The sequence below is a fragment of the Bos grunniens genome, chromosome 18 (genome assembly GCF_055505025.1).
Source record: "Bos grunniens cultivar Pamir isolate PY7600 chromosome 18, Bosgru_T2T1.0, whole genome shotgun sequence".
Classification (NCBI taxonomy): Eukaryota; Metazoa; Chordata; class Mammalia; order Artiodactyla; family Bovidae; genus Bos; species Bos grunniens.
The window spans coordinates 43405853-43426474 of NC_141182.1; the positions used below are offsets into that span (position 1 = coordinate 43405853).

General features: G+C 44.9%; 2 protein-coding genes across 4 annotated transcripts in view; one reads left to right on the forward strand and one right to left on the reverse strand.

Moving 5' to 3' along the window:
• TDRD12 (tudor domain containing 12) overlaps nucleotides 1–16109 on the forward strand; it is a 75869-nt gene extending 59760 nt beyond the window's left edge. Inside the window, exons 23-32 of the mRNA XM_086351723.1 lie at nucleotides 144–331; nucleotides 1636–1846; nucleotides 2948–3040; nucleotides 4987–5159; nucleotides 11211–11320; nucleotides 12655–12715; nucleotides 12801–12914; nucleotides 13001–13154; nucleotides 13239–13314; nucleotides 13749–16109. Coding sequence (XP_086207849.1) covers nucleotides 144–331; nucleotides 1636–1846; nucleotides 2948–3040; nucleotides 4987–5159; nucleotides 11211–11320; nucleotides 12655–12715; nucleotides 12801–12914; nucleotides 13001–13154; nucleotides 13239–13314; nucleotides 13749–13840 — 1272 coding nt within the window. The 3' untranslated portion in view covers nucleotides 13841–16109. The remainder of the gene's footprint in view (nucleotides 1–143; nucleotides 332–1635; nucleotides 1847–2947; nucleotides 3041–4986; nucleotides 5160–11210; nucleotides 11321–12654; nucleotides 12716–12800; nucleotides 12915–13000; nucleotides 13155–13238; nucleotides 13315–13748) is intronic.
• Nucleotides 10935–20622, reverse strand: part of SLC7A9 (solute carrier family 7 member 9) — a 37000-nt gene continuing 27312 nt past the window's right edge. Inside the window, exons 12-14 of one of the 3 annotated variants that reach the window (XM_086351724.1) lie at nucleotides 17770–17944; nucleotides 16779–16891; nucleotides 15054–15227 (exon numbers count right to left, since the gene is read on the reverse strand). In XM_086351724.1, the coding sequence (XP_086207850.1) occupies nucleotides 16827–16891; nucleotides 17770–17944 (240 nt within the window). In that variant the 3' untranslated portion in view covers nucleotides 15054–15227; nucleotides 16779–16826. Of the gene's footprint in view, nucleotides 11242–15053; nucleotides 15632–16778; nucleotides 16892–17769; nucleotides 17945–20622 lie in introns of those variants that run through there. The other 2 variants (XM_086351725.1, XM_086351726.1) reach the window with 2 other exon arrangements.

Consider the following 20622-nt stretch of genomic DNA (forward strand, 5'->3'; position numbering starts at 1 on the left):
ATCCCCTGGAGAAGAAAAAGGCTACCCACTCCAGTATCATGGCCTGGAGAATTCCATGGACTATATATATATAGACCATGGGGTTGCAAAGAGTCGGACATGACTAAGCAAATTTCACTTGCACTTTACTGTTTATATTTCAGATAATACCCTTTTATGTTTTGAATGCAACAAATTACTTTGGTCGTATAGTTGATAAACATGAGGATCTTTGTGCAACTCTTAATGCTGAGATGAAAGAGTATTTTGAAGACTCCAGTAATAAAGCAACTGTTGAAAAGATAGAGAAATTTGGATTATATGGGTTAGCAGAAAAATCAGTTTTTCACAGGTAAAATGTCTCTCTTCCATCTCTACAAGTTGTGAAGTATAAGGTAACGTTAAATGGTATTGAATCCCTATTTTCATCTCTGTCCATCTGACCGGTGTGCATATACTGAGCCCCGCTGCCTCCCAGGAGGGTGGTGTCAGGGTCGTGTGCCCACATGCCCAGCTCAGCTCTACTCCCGAGCCCATTGGCCACGGGACTGCTGAGCACAAAGCATGGATGACAGGGTGGCATTTATATGTGACTGTCATCGATCTTTCACTGTCCTGCACGTACGTGCATCTTTAACTCATGGAATTCTTACAAATTCCCATAAAATGAGCACAGTTCTCATTTTACAGATAAGCTGACTGAGTCCTGGGCTTCCCTGGTAGCTCAGCTGGGAAAGAATCCACCTGCAATGCAGGACACCCTGGTTCAATTCCTGGGTCTGGAAGATCTGCTGGAGAAGGGATAGGCTATCCACTCCAGTATTCTTGGGCTTCTCTGGTGGCTTAGCTGGTAAAGAATCTTCCTGCAATGCGGGAGACCTAGGTTCGATCCCTGGGATGGGAAGATCCCCTGGAGAAGGGAAAGGCTTACCCGCTCCAGTATTCTGGCCTGGAGAACTTCATGGACTGTATGGTCCATGGGGTCACAAAGAGCCGGACACAACTGAACGACTTTCACTGTGTGTGTATACTGAGCCCTGGCAAGGTTAGGTGAGTTGTCTAAGGTCAGCTCAGGAAGCGGCAGTCAGGGTTCCATCCTGCCTCACGTGGTGTGTGCTCCCATGTCCGCTGAATGCCACACCTGTCCTCTCTTGATGATAGCCCAGATTGAGAACCTTGGAACATTTAACTTGTCAGATAAAGGAATTTCCTCTTTTCAGAATGCTACACTATCTTTTATACATAAGTATGAAGTGAAAGTGTCAATTGCTCAGTCATGTCTGACTCTTTGTGACCCCATGGACTATAGTCTACCAGGCTCCTTTGTCCGTGAAATTCTCCAGGCAAGAATCCTGGAGTGGGTAGCCATTTCCTTCAACAGGGGATCTTCCTGAACCAGATATCAAACCCAGATCTCCTGCATTGTAGGCAGATTCTTTACCATCTGAGCTACTAGGGAAGCCCTTATACTTGAATTGAATAAATAAATCAGGGCTAAGTGCTCTTGCTGACTCTAGCTATTTTATTTCTAGTATGGAGTTAAGCCCTGCAGTTTGGGGGAAACTTCTGTGCGGTTTGCTTTTAGCAAGTAAGTTGAGGCGACATTAATTTCCCTTTGGGTCTCTGTGTCAGTCTGAGGCCACTGTTGTTCTGCAGGGTTCAGGTGTTGGAGATGCGCCAGAAGGAGGACACGTGGGCCCTGGATCATGTCCTTGTGAAATTCATAGATGAAGGCAGGACTGGACTCGTCACAAGAGACCAGTTGCTGCACCTCCCAGAGAGTTTCCACACACTGCCCCCGCAAGCTGTGGAGTTTATCGTTTGTAGAGTGAAACCCGCGGACAATGAAATTGAATGGAATCCAAAGGTGGGTTATTTGGGCTTTTTGTATTTGTTGACTTCTAGAATTTATTTAACCCAGAATAAACATGGAGTTGAGGTATATTTGAATTTGGAGTACTGGATTTGGGTGAAATGCTTCGTGTTTCTGGGCAGGGATGCACTTCCCAGCGCTGTGCTCTGAACGTAGCTCTGAATCCTCAGAGGGGTGCCAGACATGATTGGCCATCATTATTGATAGTGCTTCCAGACTTAGAATTGGTATAAAATATGTAGCTACAAGACTGGATACCCCTGTTACCTCTCTGGAGGGACCAGGTAATTCCACTGGAGTTGGGAAGATGAGCAAGGAAAGAGAGTCAGTCCAGAAAAGCTTCCAAAGGAAGGGATGTTTCCTCTGGGTCCTTCAGAACAGGTAACTAGGATGTCACCAAGTAGACCAGATAAGGCACTGAAGGTGAAGAAGCCCACCTGTGCCGAGACGCAGAGCACACGGCTGTCCCAGGTAGGCGGAGAGACTAGGCAGACAGTCTTGCTCATCACCAGAGCAGTGATTCCTGTTCATAACAAGGCTTTTAATTCTTCAGAGGAAGGTTACGTTTCATACAGTCTGATGAATAGGATGTGAAAGAAGCTGTTGTAGGTGCAAAGTGAACAGTTTGGGTTGTAGACAGGGCACTGAGGACAGATGCAAGGGTGCGTCCTGAGTGCAGGGCCGTCCTGTGGACACCCCACACCACATGTTTCCTAATGTGGATGCACAGCTCTCATTCCTCTGTCAGCTGTCAGCCTGTCTTTAAATGATGGATGTTTATTTCTTGAGAAGTTGGATGAGAGTGAGAGAGAGAGTCCCACTGGTAGTGGAGACCAGGGCCCCTTAGCCCCAGCGTCACTGGGAGCAGCAGGAATATTGTGTGCTTGGGACTTGGCACCTGTCCTCATCCTTCTCCACTGGTGGTTACCCTTGTTGGTGTCAGGGCATTATGGCCTCCGTAACCTGCTTCGTGGGGTGGTCGTGAGGCTCAAATGAAAGGCGCGGAAAAGCTTCTTGTGAAACTATTGAGCACGTACAGAATTAAGTATTTCCTTAAAGCTTCAGATAAATTTACTTATGTGTATTTTTTTTCAGGTTACTAGGTACATTCATCATAAAATCATTGGAAAACTGCATGATGCAAAAGTGATACTGGCTTTAGGAAATACAGTTTGGATTGATCCAATGGTAAGAATGCAGTTTTCTTGAAAAGAAACATGTGTTTGAATGTGCTCAGTCCCTAAGTCATGTCCAACTCTGCAACCCCATGGACTGCAGCCTGCCATGGGATCTTCCAGGCCCTTGAAATTATCCAAATTATTCTAACCTGTTGCTTAAATAACTCTTTGCCTCACATAAATGGAGGCTTATTTGATAAGGGCTCTGTGTGAAGGAGAGCTTGTCTCGTGTTATTTGGGTCACGAATGTGTGGTCATGGGTTTTATGGTTTAAGGGAATCTTTTATGTTGTAACCCAGTGCTCACGGCCATGTGCGTATAAATCGCAAGTACTCACATGTACAACCAAGAGAAAATTCATGGAACTGTTGTTAGTACACTCGACAGTCTCTGCCATTTACAGTTCTTTCCCAGGCGTCGATTGTGCACCATTATTCTCCTTTCACAGCCCTCTGCCCACAGCGGTGGGAAACCCTGGGGCAGTCCCTGCCCTGCAGGAGCACAGCCGTGTGCTGGTCTAGTTGTGAACGATCTTAAAAGTGGTCAGCAGTGTGGAGGATTCCGTCCTCGGACTTTCCAAGACAGGTTTTATTATGTTCATGGTTTCTACCTCATCCATTCACCGAATACTTATTGAACACCTCCTGTGTGCCTGGACCTGTATGGGGCACTGGGGTTCCACGCATAAGCAGACAGCTGCCCTGTGGAGCTGCTGTGGGGGGTGGGCAGTGGGACAGAAGGCAAGGCCAGGGCCTCGGGCATTCCCCCTGAGATCCACTCTCAGGCCAGCAGCATCTCCACTGTGCTTGCACCCCAGGGACTCTACTTTTCACTTCAGAGTTTTGCTCTATTAGACTTAAATCGTAATTATTATGATTATTTATAAAGTTTAAAAGAATTCAGTTCATAAAAGCTGCTTTGTTAAAAGTTTTTTTTTTCCCCCTAAGAGTGAAAAAGCCTTAACACTGAAAAAGATGAGTTTGGGTATAAGATTTACAAGTAAGAGGAGAAAATGATTTTTAGAAGGGAAGGTAGATACCACCAGTGTAGGTAAATGAAGAAATTGGGAAGGGGGGGGGCGGTTCTTAGTTGATGTCATAATAATATTGTAGTGGTTCTTTATTATAGAAATAAAATGGAAACTTTATTAATAAGCAAGGATTTTTTTTAGAACTACAGCCAAGAGAATGAAGCAAAAAAAAAAAAGAAAACCCACGTGGCAAATATGCTTCCTCAGCTCCAAAGTGTAACCATGTCAGTGGCACCTTGGAGGGAAAACAGACACACCCCACCGCCTTCTCCTCCTATAGCAGGGTGGTCCCCAGCCTGAGAGGAGAAAGGTTCTTCCCTGTTCCTGGATGGGAGAGTGTTCCCAATTCCTGGTCCCAGGGGAGGTGTGCCTGCCTTGCTAGCCTGGTCTGCTCCCCTAACCCAGGAAAGCCCTGGGGCCACACCTCCCACCAACAGGAAGCAGACAATTGCAGATTTCCATGTTTTACTTAATTTTGTGTAAACTGAAATGGATGAGAATATTTTGGTTGCAGAAAAAAAACAAGTGGAGGAAACTGTCCAAGATACAGGATCTAGAGCCTTGGCATAGGCCCTTTCTGGGCCTCTACAGAACCTGAGCCCTATTGTTAGGAGAGGTGAGAGTATGAGAGGAAAACCAGAAAGATCTAAGAGTTGTGTGTGTGGTTACAGCATCACGGCTGGGTCTTGTCTGGGGTTTTACTCCAGGACTTGATCTTGGCGCCTGCTCCACACCTGGTCGTGTTTCCCCAGTACGAGGCTGGGTTCTGGAAGACTCTGACGAGGAGACCCTTGCACGTGGTGGCATGTGTCCTGGTGCACTGAGCATTGCACAGTGAGATAGGGAGGCCGTGAGAGAATGTTTGTGACTCATCTAAAGTTCTAAGTGTGGTTCTTGTAAACTTTGTATTTTGTCTTTGATTCAAGGTGCACATTACAAAACTTTCAAACTTGAAAACTTCTGTCATTGATTATAATGTTCGAGCTGAAATTTTGTCAATGGGAATGGGCATTGATAACTCAGAACATGTAGAACAACTGAAAAAATTATACAAAGGAGCTAAAATGCCATCTTTTGAAGAAAGCCTGAACCAGACCCTGTAAGTGGATTTTTGTCCCCCTTTGGAAGAGCTGTTTGGTGGAAATAGAACTCACAAGTGGTATGAACATTTTTGCTGAAAGTAGAGTAGTCTAATGAGTCTCTGTGTTCCCATCACTCAATAATTACCAACATTTGGGGAGTCTGATTTTATTCACACTCCAGCCCACACTTGTGTTTTGGCTTGACTTATTATAAAACAAATTCCAAATATATTATTTCACCATACCGCTTACAGAGTGAACTTTTGTTAGCTTCTTATTGACACCACACATCCAGAAAGGCAAACACAGACCAAGTATGGTTTAATGGGTTTTCTGAGCGTGGAAACTGGCCCAGCTCAGAAACCGGGTGCCACTCAGAGCTGCCTCCTGGTTCTCCGCAAGGGCAGCCGCCTTCCAGACACAAAACAACGCAGATGACTCTTCCCGGGCTCGTTCTTTGAGCCATGCCGTGTGTCTCTTGTGTCTCCTGGTGTGTTTAACTGTTGCTTGTGGAATTCATCCATGTTGTGTGTGCAGCTGTAGACCATGGGTTCTTATTGCTGTGTCATATTCCATTGTATGAACACAGTGTGATTTCTTTCCCCATTCTGTGGGTGGGAGGAATTTCCAGGTCTGGGCCACTTCAGGTGGTACTTTAAACATTTCTTCGTCATGTGCTTTGGTGCACTAATGAATGTATTTTTGATGGAATGGAATTGAAACTGTTGAGCAGTTTTCCAGGTGGGTTGTACCAGTTTTCATGTCCACAGCAAGACAGAGAGACTTGTGAAGTCTCTGAGAGAGTATACTGGCAGCCCCTAGACGGGAGGATTGGACTCAGCGTGTGTGTTCACCAGAAGGACTTGCATCAAGAGCTCCTTTCAGTCAGAAACAGCAGACACTTAGGAGAAGGCAGTGGCACCCCACTCCACTACTTTGCCTGGAAAATCCCATGGACGGAGGAGCCTGGTGGGCTGCAGTCCATGGGGTCGCTAGGAGTCGGACACGACTGAGCGACTTCACTTTCACTTTTCACTTTCATGCATTGGAGAAGGAAATGGCAACCCACTCCAGTTCTTGCCTGGAGAATCCCAAGGACGGGGGAGCCTGGTGGGCTGCCATCTATGGGGTCACACAGAGTTGGACACGAGTGAAGTAACTTAGCAGCAGCAGTAGTTCAGTTCAGTTCAGTTCAGTTGCTCAGTCGTGTCCGACTCTTTGCGACCCCATGAATCACAGCACGCCAGGCCTCCCTGTCCATCACCAACTCCCAGAGTTCACCCAGACTCACATCCATCGAGTCAGTGATGCCATCCAGCCATCTCATCCTCTGTCGTCCCCTTCTCTTCCTGCCCCCAATCCCTCCAGCAGCAGTAGAAAACAGGACAAAACATGTGAACAGACACTGCGCAATGTCCAATTCATTGATTAGCTGTCCAGTAATTAATATGTGAAAGGGTCCTCAGGCTCATTACTCATCAGGGAAATGCAAATTAAAATCACAGTGGAGCGGTACCACTTCATAGCCATGGGAAATGAGAGAAAGGAAATACCAAGTGTTGGTGAGGATGTGGGACAACAAAAGGCTTTAAAAAACTTGACTAAAGTGCTGTTATCACAGTTAGCAAAATTATCGGTAATTTCTTAAACTGCATTTTAATTGTGTTAAAATATACAGAACAGAATTTCTCACTTTTTTTTTCGAAGTGTGGTAAAATACGCATAAAATCTATCACTGTAACTATTTTTTAAAAATTTTGTTGGAGTGTTGTTGCTTTACAATCTTCTGTTAGTTTCTGCTCTACGGCAAAGTGAATCAGCTATGTGTATACACATATTGTCTCTTTTTTGAATTTCCTTCCCATTTAGGTTACCACAAAGCTCTGAGTAGAGTTCCCTGTGCTATACAGTAGGTTCTCATTAGTTACCTCTTTTATACATAGCAGTGTATGTATGTCAGTCCCCATCTTCCAGTTCATCCCACCCCGCTTCCACCCTTTGGTGACTGTATGTTTTTTCTCTGTGTCTCTATTTCTGCTTTGCACATGGGCTCGTTTATCTGTCCCATTTTTCCAAGATTCCACATGTGTGTGTTAATATACGATGTTTTCCTCTGACTAATATTAAGTACACAACTCAGTGGCAGCGCGTACATTCACGTCGTTGTGTAACCGTCAGCACAGTCCTTTTGCAGAAGTTTTCAACATCCCAACCAGACACCCTGTACCCAGTTACACCGTAACCCCCTTTCTTCTGTCCCCTCAGCCCCCGGGAACCTCCTCTGTGCTTTGTTCCCAGTAATTTACCTATCCTGGGCACCTCACACCAAGGGAAGCCTACAACATTTGTCCTTCTCTGTCTGGCTTATTTCATTTCGCATAATGTTTTCAAGGTTTATCCATGTTATAGCAGATGTCAAACTTTTGTCCTTTTTAAGGCTGAAAAATCTTGCACTGCATGGCTACACTGGCCTTCCCTGGGAGCACTGCATTTTGGTATCCACTCACCTGTAGTGGATATTTGGCTGCTGTAAATGGTGCTGCTGTGAGCACTGGTGTGCAGACACCTAAGTTCCTACTTCCAGGTCTTCTGGAGTTTCTGGATCCTGTGGCAGTTCTGTGTTTCATTTTTTAAACTGACAACCTGTTTCCACAGCAGCTAAGTGTTGTGTTCCCACCAGCAATGCACAAGTGTCCTGTTTTATCCACCTTCTGCCCTAGAAATCAGCCTGAGGTGAAAGCTTAGGGTCGTCTTAGGACTTTTCTGAGTGAGTGTCTTGTCTTGGCTCCAGACAGCTTAGAAAGGACTACACAAATAATTCACAAGGTCGGCTCTGCCCTCTCTGGCTTCAGGAGTGGAGCTGGGGGAACAGGAAGTTCTTTCAGTGTTATCTAGAGGGAAGTAGGAACTTGGAGTGTCCTAGTCTACAGATTTGTTTTGGATGCTGGAATATTTCTTCAGTCTAACTTTGTTTCAGTTGACCTGATTAACAGATAAATACTTTCAATTGAAGTTGCCAGTAGGTAAAGTTGAAATTTTAAAAATTCATTCATTTATTCAGCAAACATTTATTGAGTGTCTACTAGGCATGCAGTAGTGAAATAAATAGATGAAGGACTCACATTTTAATGGGGAGAGAAAGACAATAAAGATGTTACAGAGATACATATGGGATCAGATGGTGGTATGTGAGATGGAGCAGATTAATGCAGAAGGGAAGGGAAGGTGGTTTGGGGCCTGAGATGGTGAGCCAAGACAGTAGAGCTGAGTCCTGACCCAGGCAGATGTCAAGAGGCGAAGACCCGAGTGGGCAGGAAAAGGCTTGGTTGTTCCTTGGTTCCAGGACCAGAGAGGGAGGTACAGTGATCAGAGGAGTAAACAAGGGGAGAGTCTAGGTGGAAGGGGTGCAGTGGTACGGGGGTCGGATTTTGTTGAATCCCGTGGCCAGTGCAAGGAGTAAGCTCGGAGGAGGAGGAAGTGGAGCCGTGAGAGAGTTTTGAGCAGAGGAAAGACTTATTAATCAGAGCACCCTGGGCTGCTGTGTTGAGAAGAGACGGGAGGGGACGAAGTCTGTGCCCGGGTCGGGACAGGATGACTGTGGCTCAGGCTGGGATGGTAGTGTGGAGGTGGGCGAAGCAGGTGGGCGAAGCAGCCGATTTCTGAATGTACCTGTATGAGAGTGTGGTCTCAAGGGTGTGGTCAGCAGACGCTGGGTGTCGAGAGCCAGCTGAAGGGCCTCTAATGCTGAGAGGTGGCCGGCAGTGGGCATCTGAGAAGGTGCAGCCTGGAGCCAGCTGGGGTCAGGGGGAGCATCCAGGATGGCAGTAAAGGAGGAGTTTCACGGACCAGGGAGCCGTGAGCTGTGCGGTGCTCCTGAGGCCACGTGAAATAAGGACCAAAAACTGTTGGGCGGACTTAGTGCTGTGATCGTGGGAGACCTTGAAGTGTTTCTAAATTACTGCTCAGAGTAGGGGAATTTCAGAGAACATGGCAAAGATGAAAACTGTCTGAAGTTTACAGGGTTTTCTATCTTAATAAAATCGGGTACCTGTGGGATTAGAATATGTTTTGGTTTCTGTACACGTTCAGGAAACAAAACTGTTCCATGCTTGCTTTTTTTTTTTTTTTGCTGTGCTGGGTGTTCTTTGCCGCTCGGGCTTTCTCTAGCTGTTACAGAGCGCGGGCTTCTCGCTGCGGTGGCTTCTCTCGCTGTAGAACACAGGCTCTGGGTACGTGGGCTTCAGTGGTTGCGGCACTCGGGCTCTCGAGCACAGGCTCAGTAGTTGTAGCGCACGGCTTAGTTGCCCTGCAGCTTGTGGAATCTTCCGGACCAGGGATGAAACCCATGTCCCCTGCACCGGCAGGTGGACTCCTATCTGCTGCGCCGCCAGGGAAGTCCTCCGTACTTACTTTTGAGATATTCTTTTAAAACTGAAGATGCCACTGCAGTTGAGTAGGTTTATTCAAGACAAAGGTGGATCACTTACAGGGAGCCCCACAGCTACTGCTGAGCCCGGCTCTGAACCAAGCACCCTGCTCAGTGCCTGTGCACAGATGATTCTGCGGTCGCACAGGAGGGTTGGACGCCTGTGGTCACACATGGAGGGAAGTGCAGAGACCACGGGAGCCACAGAGGACGCTTGCCTCCCAGGAAGGGGCTCCGTTTTGGGAGATGAATAGGCAGCTGTGCATTTCCTGGACCAGAATCGAGGAGCATGGCACCATTCTCACAGCAGACTGGAAAGGGGGACAGAGTCTGGGGACCTGAAAGGTTGACAGACACAGGGGAACGTATATAATTGTGTCATTCTGAGTCTTCAGGACTAAGAAGATAGTGGCAGGGTTGGCTGTTCGAGGATGTTTCCCAGAGAGCAGCCAGCTCAGAGGGGAGGAGACACCACGTGGGTCTGGGACTTGAGTTTCAGGTTATTGAGGTATAAACCTAGAGTGCAGGAAAGTGGATGGGGAGGCTCTAGTTTGCTGGTGTTTGAGGACAGTCATGGCGGAGGAGGAAGGAACTGATCCCCAGTAAATGAGGGCCAGGAGGAGGAGGTCAGAGCCGTGGCGGAAGAAGAGGGTGGGCGACAGAGGGTCTAAGGCTGCATGGTGGTTAGGGGAACAAAGCCTGAGAAAGGGGTCCATGCCTGAGTGGTTGGACCATGGGGCATTGCCTTCCATGCCACAGGCTTCATATGTGTCAGTCAGACGTGCCTTTGGAGACACACACACGCACACTCCCTACCCATAAGGGTGTGTATACGTGTATTCGTATAGGTTTGCTCCTTTAGGTTTCATTAACTCAAAAATGATGCACAAGAAATGATTTCTGTTTTCTCCCTTGGGAAAGGAAATTGGTGACTGGGGAACAGGGGAGGGGAGAGATTTTTCACTGTGTAGACCTTTCTATCTATTTCTAAAATACTGAACCACATGTATGTGGTTACCTGTTAAAACAACCAAAAGAAAAACACAGTTTTTTATAAGAATGAGATTGCCCTCTATATATTGATATGGTGTAATCTCCAGTTATTAAGTACAATAAAGTAAGGGATAGAAAAGTGAATGTAATGTAGTAGGTTCCCATGTGTTTAAACATGTGTGTGTGTTCTAGATAGAAAGATACAGAGGGCAGTATTTGCTTTTTCTTGCAAAGAATGTTTCTAGAAATAGATCCAGAGTGGTAAGAGGGTGTCTAGGAAGCTGGGACAGGAGAGGAAAGGAGATGGCTTGTACTTTCTGCTCTTTTATACTCTTTGAAGTGGGCAGCGGTGCATACAATTCTCACAGTTAAGTGATTTGAAAAGAATTTTATTTTGGCAAATGAGTTCCTGCAGCTGTTGTATGATGTATGTCGACCAGCCACTCGGCCCCTGACGCCAGCAGTGCCCAGGCTGGCTGACCTGCCTGGCGTCTGCCAGTGAGCCGTGAGTTGTACGCAGGTCTGACTGCTGTAGGAGGCACTTCTCAGCCGTGTGTGGCTGGCCTGCCTCCCTCTTGCTGGAAATCCTGGAGGGAGCCAGATTGTTTCTCTCTTCGTCTCATGGTTCACCTCTGCCTCTTCTGCCCAGGGTACCTTCTTCCAGAGAAGACAGTGCTTGTCTGCCGAGCACACAGCAAGAGGACAAGGGCTCAGAGAGAGGAACTGACGCCAAGACAAACTCAGAAAACCAAAAGCATGGTTGGTTATTTAAAAGATGGGTAATTTAAAGTCACTAATGCTTGGACATTTTCTGATGTTTAAGCTTTCTACTTTTAGATGAATTAGAAGGTGATATAAACTGATGTTACCTAACTTTCTATTTTTGACAATTCCGCTTCCAATTTTTTTTTCCTGTAACTTTTTTCCTTTTTGTTATTTGAGGTATAATGCTCATCCAGTAAAAGTGCACGGATCTTAAACATACAGAATCTTCCTGTGTGTACATGTCCATTACCCCACCCAGGTCAGGCTGTTGACCATTTCCAGAATCCCAGTGGTCTCCCTTACGTACCCTTCCTGTCTGTAACCCTGCCTAGGAGCCCTGTTCTTACTTGCGATACCATCAGTGTTGCTGAATTGGAAGCACATGGTATACACTCTCGTGTCTTCTTTCATTCAGCATTATGTCTGTGAAATTCATCTACATTATTGTAGGTAGCAGTGGCACTTTATTGCTGAGTTATATTCTATGATATGGGCTTCCATTCTGGCTCAACTGGTAAAGAATTTTCCTGCAATGCGGGAGACCTGGGTTCGATCCCTGGGTTGGGAGGATCCCCTGGAGAAGGGAAAGGCCACCCACTACAGTATTCTGGCCTGGAGAATTCCATGGACCGTATAGTCCATGGGGTCGCAAAGAGTCAGACATGACTGAGTGACTTTCACTTTCGCTTTCATTCTGTGATGAATATATTGCAATTTATTTCCCCATTTCCCTGTTGAAAGACATTGTTTTCAGTTTTTGACTGTTGTTAACAAAGCCCCTTATAAACATTTTTGCTCAAGTCTTTGAACGCCTCAGACGTTTTAGATTGAGAATTTCAGTTGCACTGATTTACAAAATGTTATGTGCTGCAGTGGTCCTTGCATGTACTGACTGCTGTTCTGGAAACTGTTAGGGGTCCTAGCAGGTTGAGATAGCAGGGACATTGGAGCAGTGGTGTCCTATGGCCAACAATTACATGTGGTCCTTTTTCACAGAGTTTACATTCCCGATTGTTTAATCATAATACTGGTCAAGGTAAATAGTTCTTTTCTTAATCTAGTATTTGTTTTATTAGTTACACTAGATGATGTACATTTTACTTTTTTTAAATTGTTCTTTGCAACTGGATACTTTGGTTACTATGAAGTTTATGCTCATATTCTTAGTAGTTCAACTAAAAGTTGCATAAAATGCCAAAAGTACATATATATATAATGGAGTCATATATACATGTTATTTGTAATATATATGTTATATATAATATGTATGTTATATATTATGGAGTCACATATAAATAACCTATAGGAAAATTTGACTTTTTGGACAGAAACTTTACCTAAAAACACTGGAGGTGCTTCCATTAACAAAACTGCAGAGCCGCCGAAAAGGTATGCTCGTTGCTGGGGTCTGCTTTCCTTACTTGCCTAGCAAATACACAGAGAGGAGTATATAATCCTCTTCCCTTTCTTCCAGCTTCCACCCACAAATAAAATGGTTCCAAAAAGAGGATGTGGTCATACTGAAGATAAAAATAAGGAATGTAAAAGACTATAAATGTAAATACTTTAGAGATAGAGTTGTTTTCAGGTGGGTTTATGTATAGCTTATAAAACAAAATAGAAGTAATTTCTAATGTTTTAAAAGGCTGACTTTATTTCTTTTTGTAAATCTAGTGCCTGGGTAGGAGAGAAATTTTACTTGGCTGATTTGGAGCTGCAAGCCAACATAATAAAAGATGATTGCAAATGCATAATTAAATATGACGAACCTGTAATCACTCTTGCAAAAGAGCAAAGGGAGTCTTGGTGTGGCTTACTCAAACAGAGGGTGAGTAGAAGTCAACCATGCTTGGTCTTAACATGCTGAGTATGTTTTATTCTCTCAAGTAATGTAAAGTGTTATGTTGAACAGAATCCCAATGTGGCTTTTGATTTTGATCACTGGGAAGACTGTGACGAGGATAAGGAGGATAGCCACTTTGCCAAAGGTAAGAGCAGGTGCACCCACTCCCCAGGAGAGTCGTAGGACCTGAGCATCATGGGGGTGGACACATCACTCAGCAGATTCCAGGAATGCAATGTAAAAATGGGCCATTACTGTAAAGCCCTTAGGTGTTAGTTTTCTCCTTGTGGTTGATCTCGGTGCTAAATGTTCTGCTTTGAGGAGTATCAACTCTTGGTTATAAACGTACCTCCTTATAACACTTGTACAAATATTTATCCTAGGAAAATAACTTACCCATATGCAGGCAAATTTTACTTGCACGTTTCTTGCTTAAAATAATGAAAACTTGAGTCACAAAATATAGAGCTAGAACCCAAGGGACTTTTTCTGCAATGACGAAAATAATGGGCGTGGGGGAAGATTTGCTAATGAATCTGTAATTATTAATGCATTTTTGATAATATCTACCTCTTTTAGTTGTAAACTCTAAAAACCTGTCCTGCAACGTGGCAGGCTTGGTTGAGACCAGTGACAAAAGTTCGGATGAAGATGAAAGTGAGAGTGAATGAGAATGTGAATTAAACCCTGCAGAGTGGCCAGAGGCTTCTGAACAGAAATGGATATTGCTGTGTGACCAGAGCTAAGAAGACAGGCAGTCACATTCAGACCGTTTTTCCCTCAAGGATCAAGCATTACTAAGTGTCACCTTGCGGCACTGGGATTAGTAATGGTGAGAAATTCTTAATTGATAGAAACATGAGTTGATGATGAGACTCTGGAAGGAAGGTGGAAGCAGAGACACTGTGAGTGCTGGGCTGTCCTGCTGGCCACCTGCTGTGAAGCCTGCCTTGACACTCAGGTTGAGTGATGCAAGCCAGGCGTTCAGGTAATGAACTGTACCACCTGAGTTCACTGTTGTTGTCTTTTCATCTAGACCTGTGTTTGGTACATTCTTAAAACCTGATCTTGCACATATAAATTGAGATTTCTTAAAATTCATACTCTGCACTGCTTAAGAAACCTTTTCAGCGGCTTCCCTGGTAGCTCAGATAGTTAAGAATCTGCCTGCAGTGCAGGAGACCTGGGTTTGATCTCTGGGTCAGGAAGATCCCCTGGAGAAGGAATTGGCAACCCACTCCAGTATTCTTGCCTTAGTTCCATGGGCAGAGGACCCTGGCAGGCTACAGTCCATGGGGTCGCAAAGAGTCAGACATGACTGAGCAACTAACGCTTGACTTCACTTTCAGCCATGAGTTAGTTGGCATTCAGCATAACTGTGTGTGTGCTAATGCTCCTCGTAGTCTTTGCATAGCGATAGCTGATTAGCCAGGCTAAGCTGACATCTTGCAAAGAGACAGTCCAGGGGTGAGAATGGGCTTGCCTCAGCAATAGCAGCCTGAGCCAGGGCCTTCTGGAGGTAAAGCTTCTGAAGTACCCTCGGAACCTGCAGCGTCCGGGACAGACAGGACACAGGTTTCTCTCCAGTGGAAACTGAAGAGGACTTGTGCGTGGAGGTAACGCTCAGAATACCTGCTCATGGTGAGCCCTGCACACATTCATGGCCTCAGCCTGCGGCGAAGCTGCAGCACCTGCAGTCATGAGGTCATCAGGAAATGTGCATTTGTCATGAGCACTTCAATGTGGGACTGCCCAGAGCCTGGCTCTCCATGTTACCCGAAAAGTTAGACGGCGAGCTGCTGGCCAGTTCACACCCTGTGCACTGCCTCAGTGTGGGGCTGGCAGCTTTGCCTAGAACTGGAAAATAACACGGTAGAACATGACTGTTAGGACAGCCCCCCGAGTCTTTATTCTGTTTTACACATCAGAAAGCACAGGGGCTCACGTTTGTATGTGTCCCAGGTATGGAGCACCACCTGAACAGGAGTAAACTTTGTCGTCAAGCTGTCGTGCCCCGTGAGCAGGCGCGAACCGTCCTCTTGCTCTCAGTTTCCTCATCTGTAAAATAAGACGGTCTGTTTCTTGGTGGGCATTGCCCAGTGGTGGGGCCTGGCATGCTGCTGGGTGGAGTCATGCTGCTGCCCTCTGGGGGGCGGACGTGGTGTCCAGCCTGGACAGCTGCCAGGATCGCATCCTTGCTGCCACTGTGAGCCCGTGGTTGACCGGCAGGTGTCCGATTGGCACGTGAGGTGTACCAGCGGTCCTTTTTTCCTGGCTAAACTGGGCAGGCTCTTTGGGAAGTTGTGCTGTCTTTGCTGGCAGAGGTTCTGATTCTGTGCAGCTCTTGTAACATTCTTATCCCATTGTGGTAAATACAGCTTTCGCGCCCACCGGGGAGGCCTTTGGGTCGGTGGCCAGGCCTCCTGAGCTGCACTGGCTTTTCCCCTGAGGTTGTTGGCCACCTGCAGTGTATGCGCCAGTGTATAGTCTCTTTCATAAAACACAACACATGATACTAGCAAGCAGCAGAGCTGCACAGGTGTGTGCCCAGGTCAAGTGAAGGGGTTTCCTGTTCTCAGAGAAGATGTAACATTGGTTCTCTCGTGTGGTTCACTAACAGCTGAGTGAAAGTATTGGGCAGAGGATGGCTACATGTTTAAATTTCAATTTCTTTTTTCAGACATTTAAATTTATGACTATTTGAAGTTCTGAATTACGTTCTGTAAGATACAGGAGTATTGGCTTGTGAGATGTAAACAATTACTCACTGTTTTTTGTTGTTGTTCTCTATTATTATATGTACTGATTTCATGTTTTGGGAAATTTTTTGAAATGCATGTTAAAAGTACCTTTGCATGCTTCTAAAATTGCTCATGTTCTTAGTTTTGGTGTGAAAGTCTTTTGCAATATATCAATAAAATTTCAGTGTTTTCACGGAAATGTTACTTTTCCCATTCTTTTAGACCATATTTTGTCAGGAATATTCCTGAGTGCCAAATGCAATAGAATTTTATACAGCATTCATCCTGGCTTGACTAAAATACCAGTGAAGGTTGTCAGGGGACCTGTGACGCTGAGCTTCTGTGGACACAGGCTGCAGGTGGTCCTGGGCAGTCAGCTGTGCCCTGAAGGCCTTGACAGCCAGCCTGGGACGGACCTGCCCCCTGCGCCCCCTGTGAAAGACAGGAAGGGGTGGGGCGGGTAGGAAAGCACTCATACTTGAGTATTTTAAAAATCTACTTCAATCAAAGTTCCATCAATTTTATATTTAAATGTATATATGTGTGTGTGTGTGTATATACATACACGTGTGTGTGTGTGTGTCTACATGTATGTACCCTTCTGATGATGGAGCTGAAAGAACACCCTTTACTGAAGTAGGTGTGACGTGCCCCTTGCTAGAGTCGCTGTGTGGTGCCCGTGGCTCTGGTTTAGTCCTTCCCGCCACTACCGTCCTTCTGGGTTATGTCCTTGCCTGCTGGTTTCAGCCAGCACCCACCCAGAGAACTAAGGATAGCTAAAAATAATAGTATCATACACGTGTGAATATGTTTGTTTCTTTTTCCTTAAGAAAAACATCAGGAAGAAATAACCACAAATATTGCTTACAAAAATAAGTTCATCACAGCTTGGATCTGGCACAAGAGGCAGAGCTTGTTACTCTGGAGCTTCCTCTGGGGGGACGACTTCCATCAGCATCTGAAGGTGCATGGTGAGAGGCTCTGGGGGGGAAGTGCAGTTAGAAAAGCGTCATTAAAAATCCGCTTCACCCCACTTAATTGGTGAGCAGTGATAGTGTTACTCCTTGGTGATGTGTCTCCTGTTAGAGCCTGTGTGCGAGGGACACGGTAGGTAGAGATGGACAGACCCATCCTGGGAGCTATGGTGGTTCTTTGGAGATAAGTTATTCCCATTAAAGCATTAGGAACCTGCTAAATATTTTACTGCCACCAAACCATTTGTAGGAAAAATATGAATGACTCAGTTATATGTGTATATTTAACTACCACTGACCAAGGCTGAATATGTAGTCTGAAGTCACTTAGTTGGCATCTCCTTTAAAATACAGATGGTTCATTCTCTTTACTTCCTTAATTCTAACTTAACAGTTTTTGTTGGGAACAGCTTGGCTAAACACTCAAAGCTGAGAAATAGGTGTATTTGGGTGGGGCCTTTAGGTTGTAAGTTATCCTGGCTAGATTCTCTGTCAATAGAATCAAATGCAAGTCCATTTTCAGAGGCATAGGCAAGTGTGGCTGGTTTTCTGATAGTTACTAACCTTTTCTTTCATTTTTGTCGTAGAGCACCAGCAACCCCTCAGCTTTAGGCTTAGATCAGTGTAAAGAGGTTGGAGGCAGGAGGAGCTCTTTCAAGAAAGGAGCAAAGTCCTTGGGAAATAATAGAGGCCACAGGTGGACCCCAGGGGTGTCACACTGAGGGGAACAGGTCACGTGTCCTCCCAAAGAGGAGATGAAATTTTGTTAGCTGTGTGAGACCCTGTGACAAGAAAGTCCTGGTAGCATCGGGACAGATGAGGCTGCGGGGTGTTGGGCTTGCCTTGCTTCACTAGTAGCCCAGCGGTTCCCCGGTTGATACTTACTTGAGATTTTCTGAGCCCATGCAAACTTATAGTAGACAAAAAGGAAATAAAATACAAGGCCGCTGAGCATAAACAACACACAGTAGAGATACTCCCACGCAGGTGCGCTGATGATTGGGGCCAAAACCAAAAACACGGATAAGAGAGTCACCAAGATGGGGATGAAAATGGGCACCTGCAGGCAGAACAACATGAAGTCGTGACTCGGCCTGAGCACTTGTTTCCCTTTTGACATTTTTCATACCCTTGACAGAGAAAGAAGAATATAGTTTCCATCACTTGTAAGTAAATTTGCCGACCTTATTTCACCTGTTCTTTTCCTTTTCCCTAGAATATAAAGAAAACACCTTCACGTCATTTTTACCTGTAAAATCCACATCATGCATTTCTAACTGACAAGGACTTCGATTTTAACCTGTTGGTTCCCTCCTTGCTCTGTCTCGTCATTAATTTGTTGCCGGAATTGGATGGTGTGTCCTACACTGTCTTCATCTTGCTCTGCTGATAACTTGCTCCTCTGTGCCTCTCGTTTCTTAAAACCGGTGGCTAGACCTGGGGGCAAGAGCCTTTTGTGGTGGAGCGGTGCACTTCCTTTCATCACTTCAGGAAGCACTTAAGGTCTGACTGCCACACTTTCGAATCCCTGAAGTCAATCAGTGAGTTCAGGGGCTCGAGAGACATCCAGTCCTAGCAGGTCTGCATTCACCCATTTCTCCAGGGAGCTGTTTCTTTTCGGTAGGAAATGGACACTTAAAAACCATCATGTGGGTGCTTGGAGTATTCAGTGTTCTTTCACCAGGACAGAGAAAAATCATTTTTTTTCACGAAGGGGAAAACATTGCACAAATGATTCTAATAGTTTTGATTCAAATGTAAGATTGCACTTTTTCCCTTACTTTACTCTAGACTTGCATTCTTTCCTAATGCATCTTTTCGAAAATCTTCATAATGGCTTTCACATGATTACTTATTTTCTTTATCTTACAATGTGTCTATAATAAAATAACTATACCAGTTCAATTCAGGTCAGTTGCTCAGTCGTCTGACTCTTTGCAACCCTGTGGACTGCAGCATGCCAGGATTCCCTCTACCAGTACTACCATTGTAAGTAGCATGAAGTAGCATGAAGTTTAAGACTTTTTTTTGCAGTTCTTTTTAACAGAAGAGTATAAGCCACAAGGGAAATGCAGTTAAAAGCCATGCACTTTAGTATCAGTTCTGGTGGTTATGCTGTGTGGTTATGTCATCTACTTTTTATAGAGTAATATTTTTTTTATCTCCATTTGTTTGGAGTTTTCAGGGATTTGCTCTTTCCCTTTGCAGTGTTTGATTTTTTGATATTATAAATTTTTTCTTGAGTTTGCTTTATTCTGCCATTATTTCTTTTTGAGAATAAGCACAAGTATATGCACAAACACGCATACACCTGTTCATCTTCCACTGCCCTTACATAAAAGGTAGCAAATGCATAAAACACAGTGTTACACCTTGTTTTTTTCCATTAAGATACTTCAGAGATAGCAGTGCTGTATAAAATTACTTATGCATTTTACTACTGCATACCACTCTATTTGGTGGATGTTCCAAACTTATCCAGCTAGTCTTCCACTAATTGACGTTTGGGTTGTGTTGAGGCTTTTGCTTTTACAGTTAATGCTACAATAAATGACCTTGGGTGTGTTTCATATTTTTTGTCAACTTCACTTTGGGATCAGTTCAGTTCAGTCGTTCAGTTGTGTCCGACTCTTTGAGACTCCATGAATCGCAGCATGCCAGGCCTCCCTGTCCATCACCAACTCCCAGGGTTCACTCAAACTCATGTCCATCAAGTCGGTGATGCCATCCAGCCATCTCATCCTCTGTCGTCCCCTTCTCCTCCTGCCCCCAACCCCTCCCAGCATCAGAGTCAACTCTTCATATGAGGTGGCCAAAGTATTGGAGTTTCAGCTTCAGCATCATTCCTTCCAGTGAACACCCAGGACTGATCTCCTTTAGAATGGACTGGTTGGATCTTCTTGCAGTCCTAGGGACTCTCAAGAGTCTTCTCCAACACCGCAGTTCAAAAGCATCAATTCTTCAGCATTCAGCTTTCTTCACAGTCCAACTCTCACATCCATACATGACCACTGGAAAAACCATAGCCTTGACTAGACTTTGGGATAGATTACCTCAAAACAGGATGACTGGGTCACAAGGTAAATCCATGTGTAATTTTGCTGGATATGGCCAGGTTTCCATCCATAGTGGCCACATCATTTGAATTCCAGGACACAACTGAAGCAACTTAGCAGCAGCAGCAGCAATGTTGGAGAAGGCTGTTTCCCCATGGCCACCTCCATGGGGTGTGGCCAAACTCTGGGATTTCTGCCCCATCTTACAAGCAAGAAATGGTAGCCTGTTAGAATTCTGGCATCTGTCTCTTGTTAGGAACAAAACTGAGTGTGCTGGGGTCCATTTGTTTCATGTTTAAGTCTCACTGCATTCTTCTCATTGAACTTTTTTGACTTGTGTCCATTTATATCTTTTGTCCATTTCAGTTGTTAGTAACTCCCATCTCAATTTTAGGAACTCTTTAAATGAGGGCTGTTACCTTTTTTGTGTGTGTGATATTATTGCAGATATTTCCCCCAATGTTATATATATGTGCTTTCAATTTTCTTCTCCTTATTAATGCATGCATTTTTATTTTGGCCAGGAGATATGGTTGCCCCTTTTTAAAAAATTACTTCTTGATTTTTGAGTCACTGGGAAGGTTTTCTCCATTCTTGGATTACAAAACAGTATATGTTTTCTTCATGCATCAGTACTATGATATTTAAATTTTAGAATCTATATTTTAACATTTAATGGCTA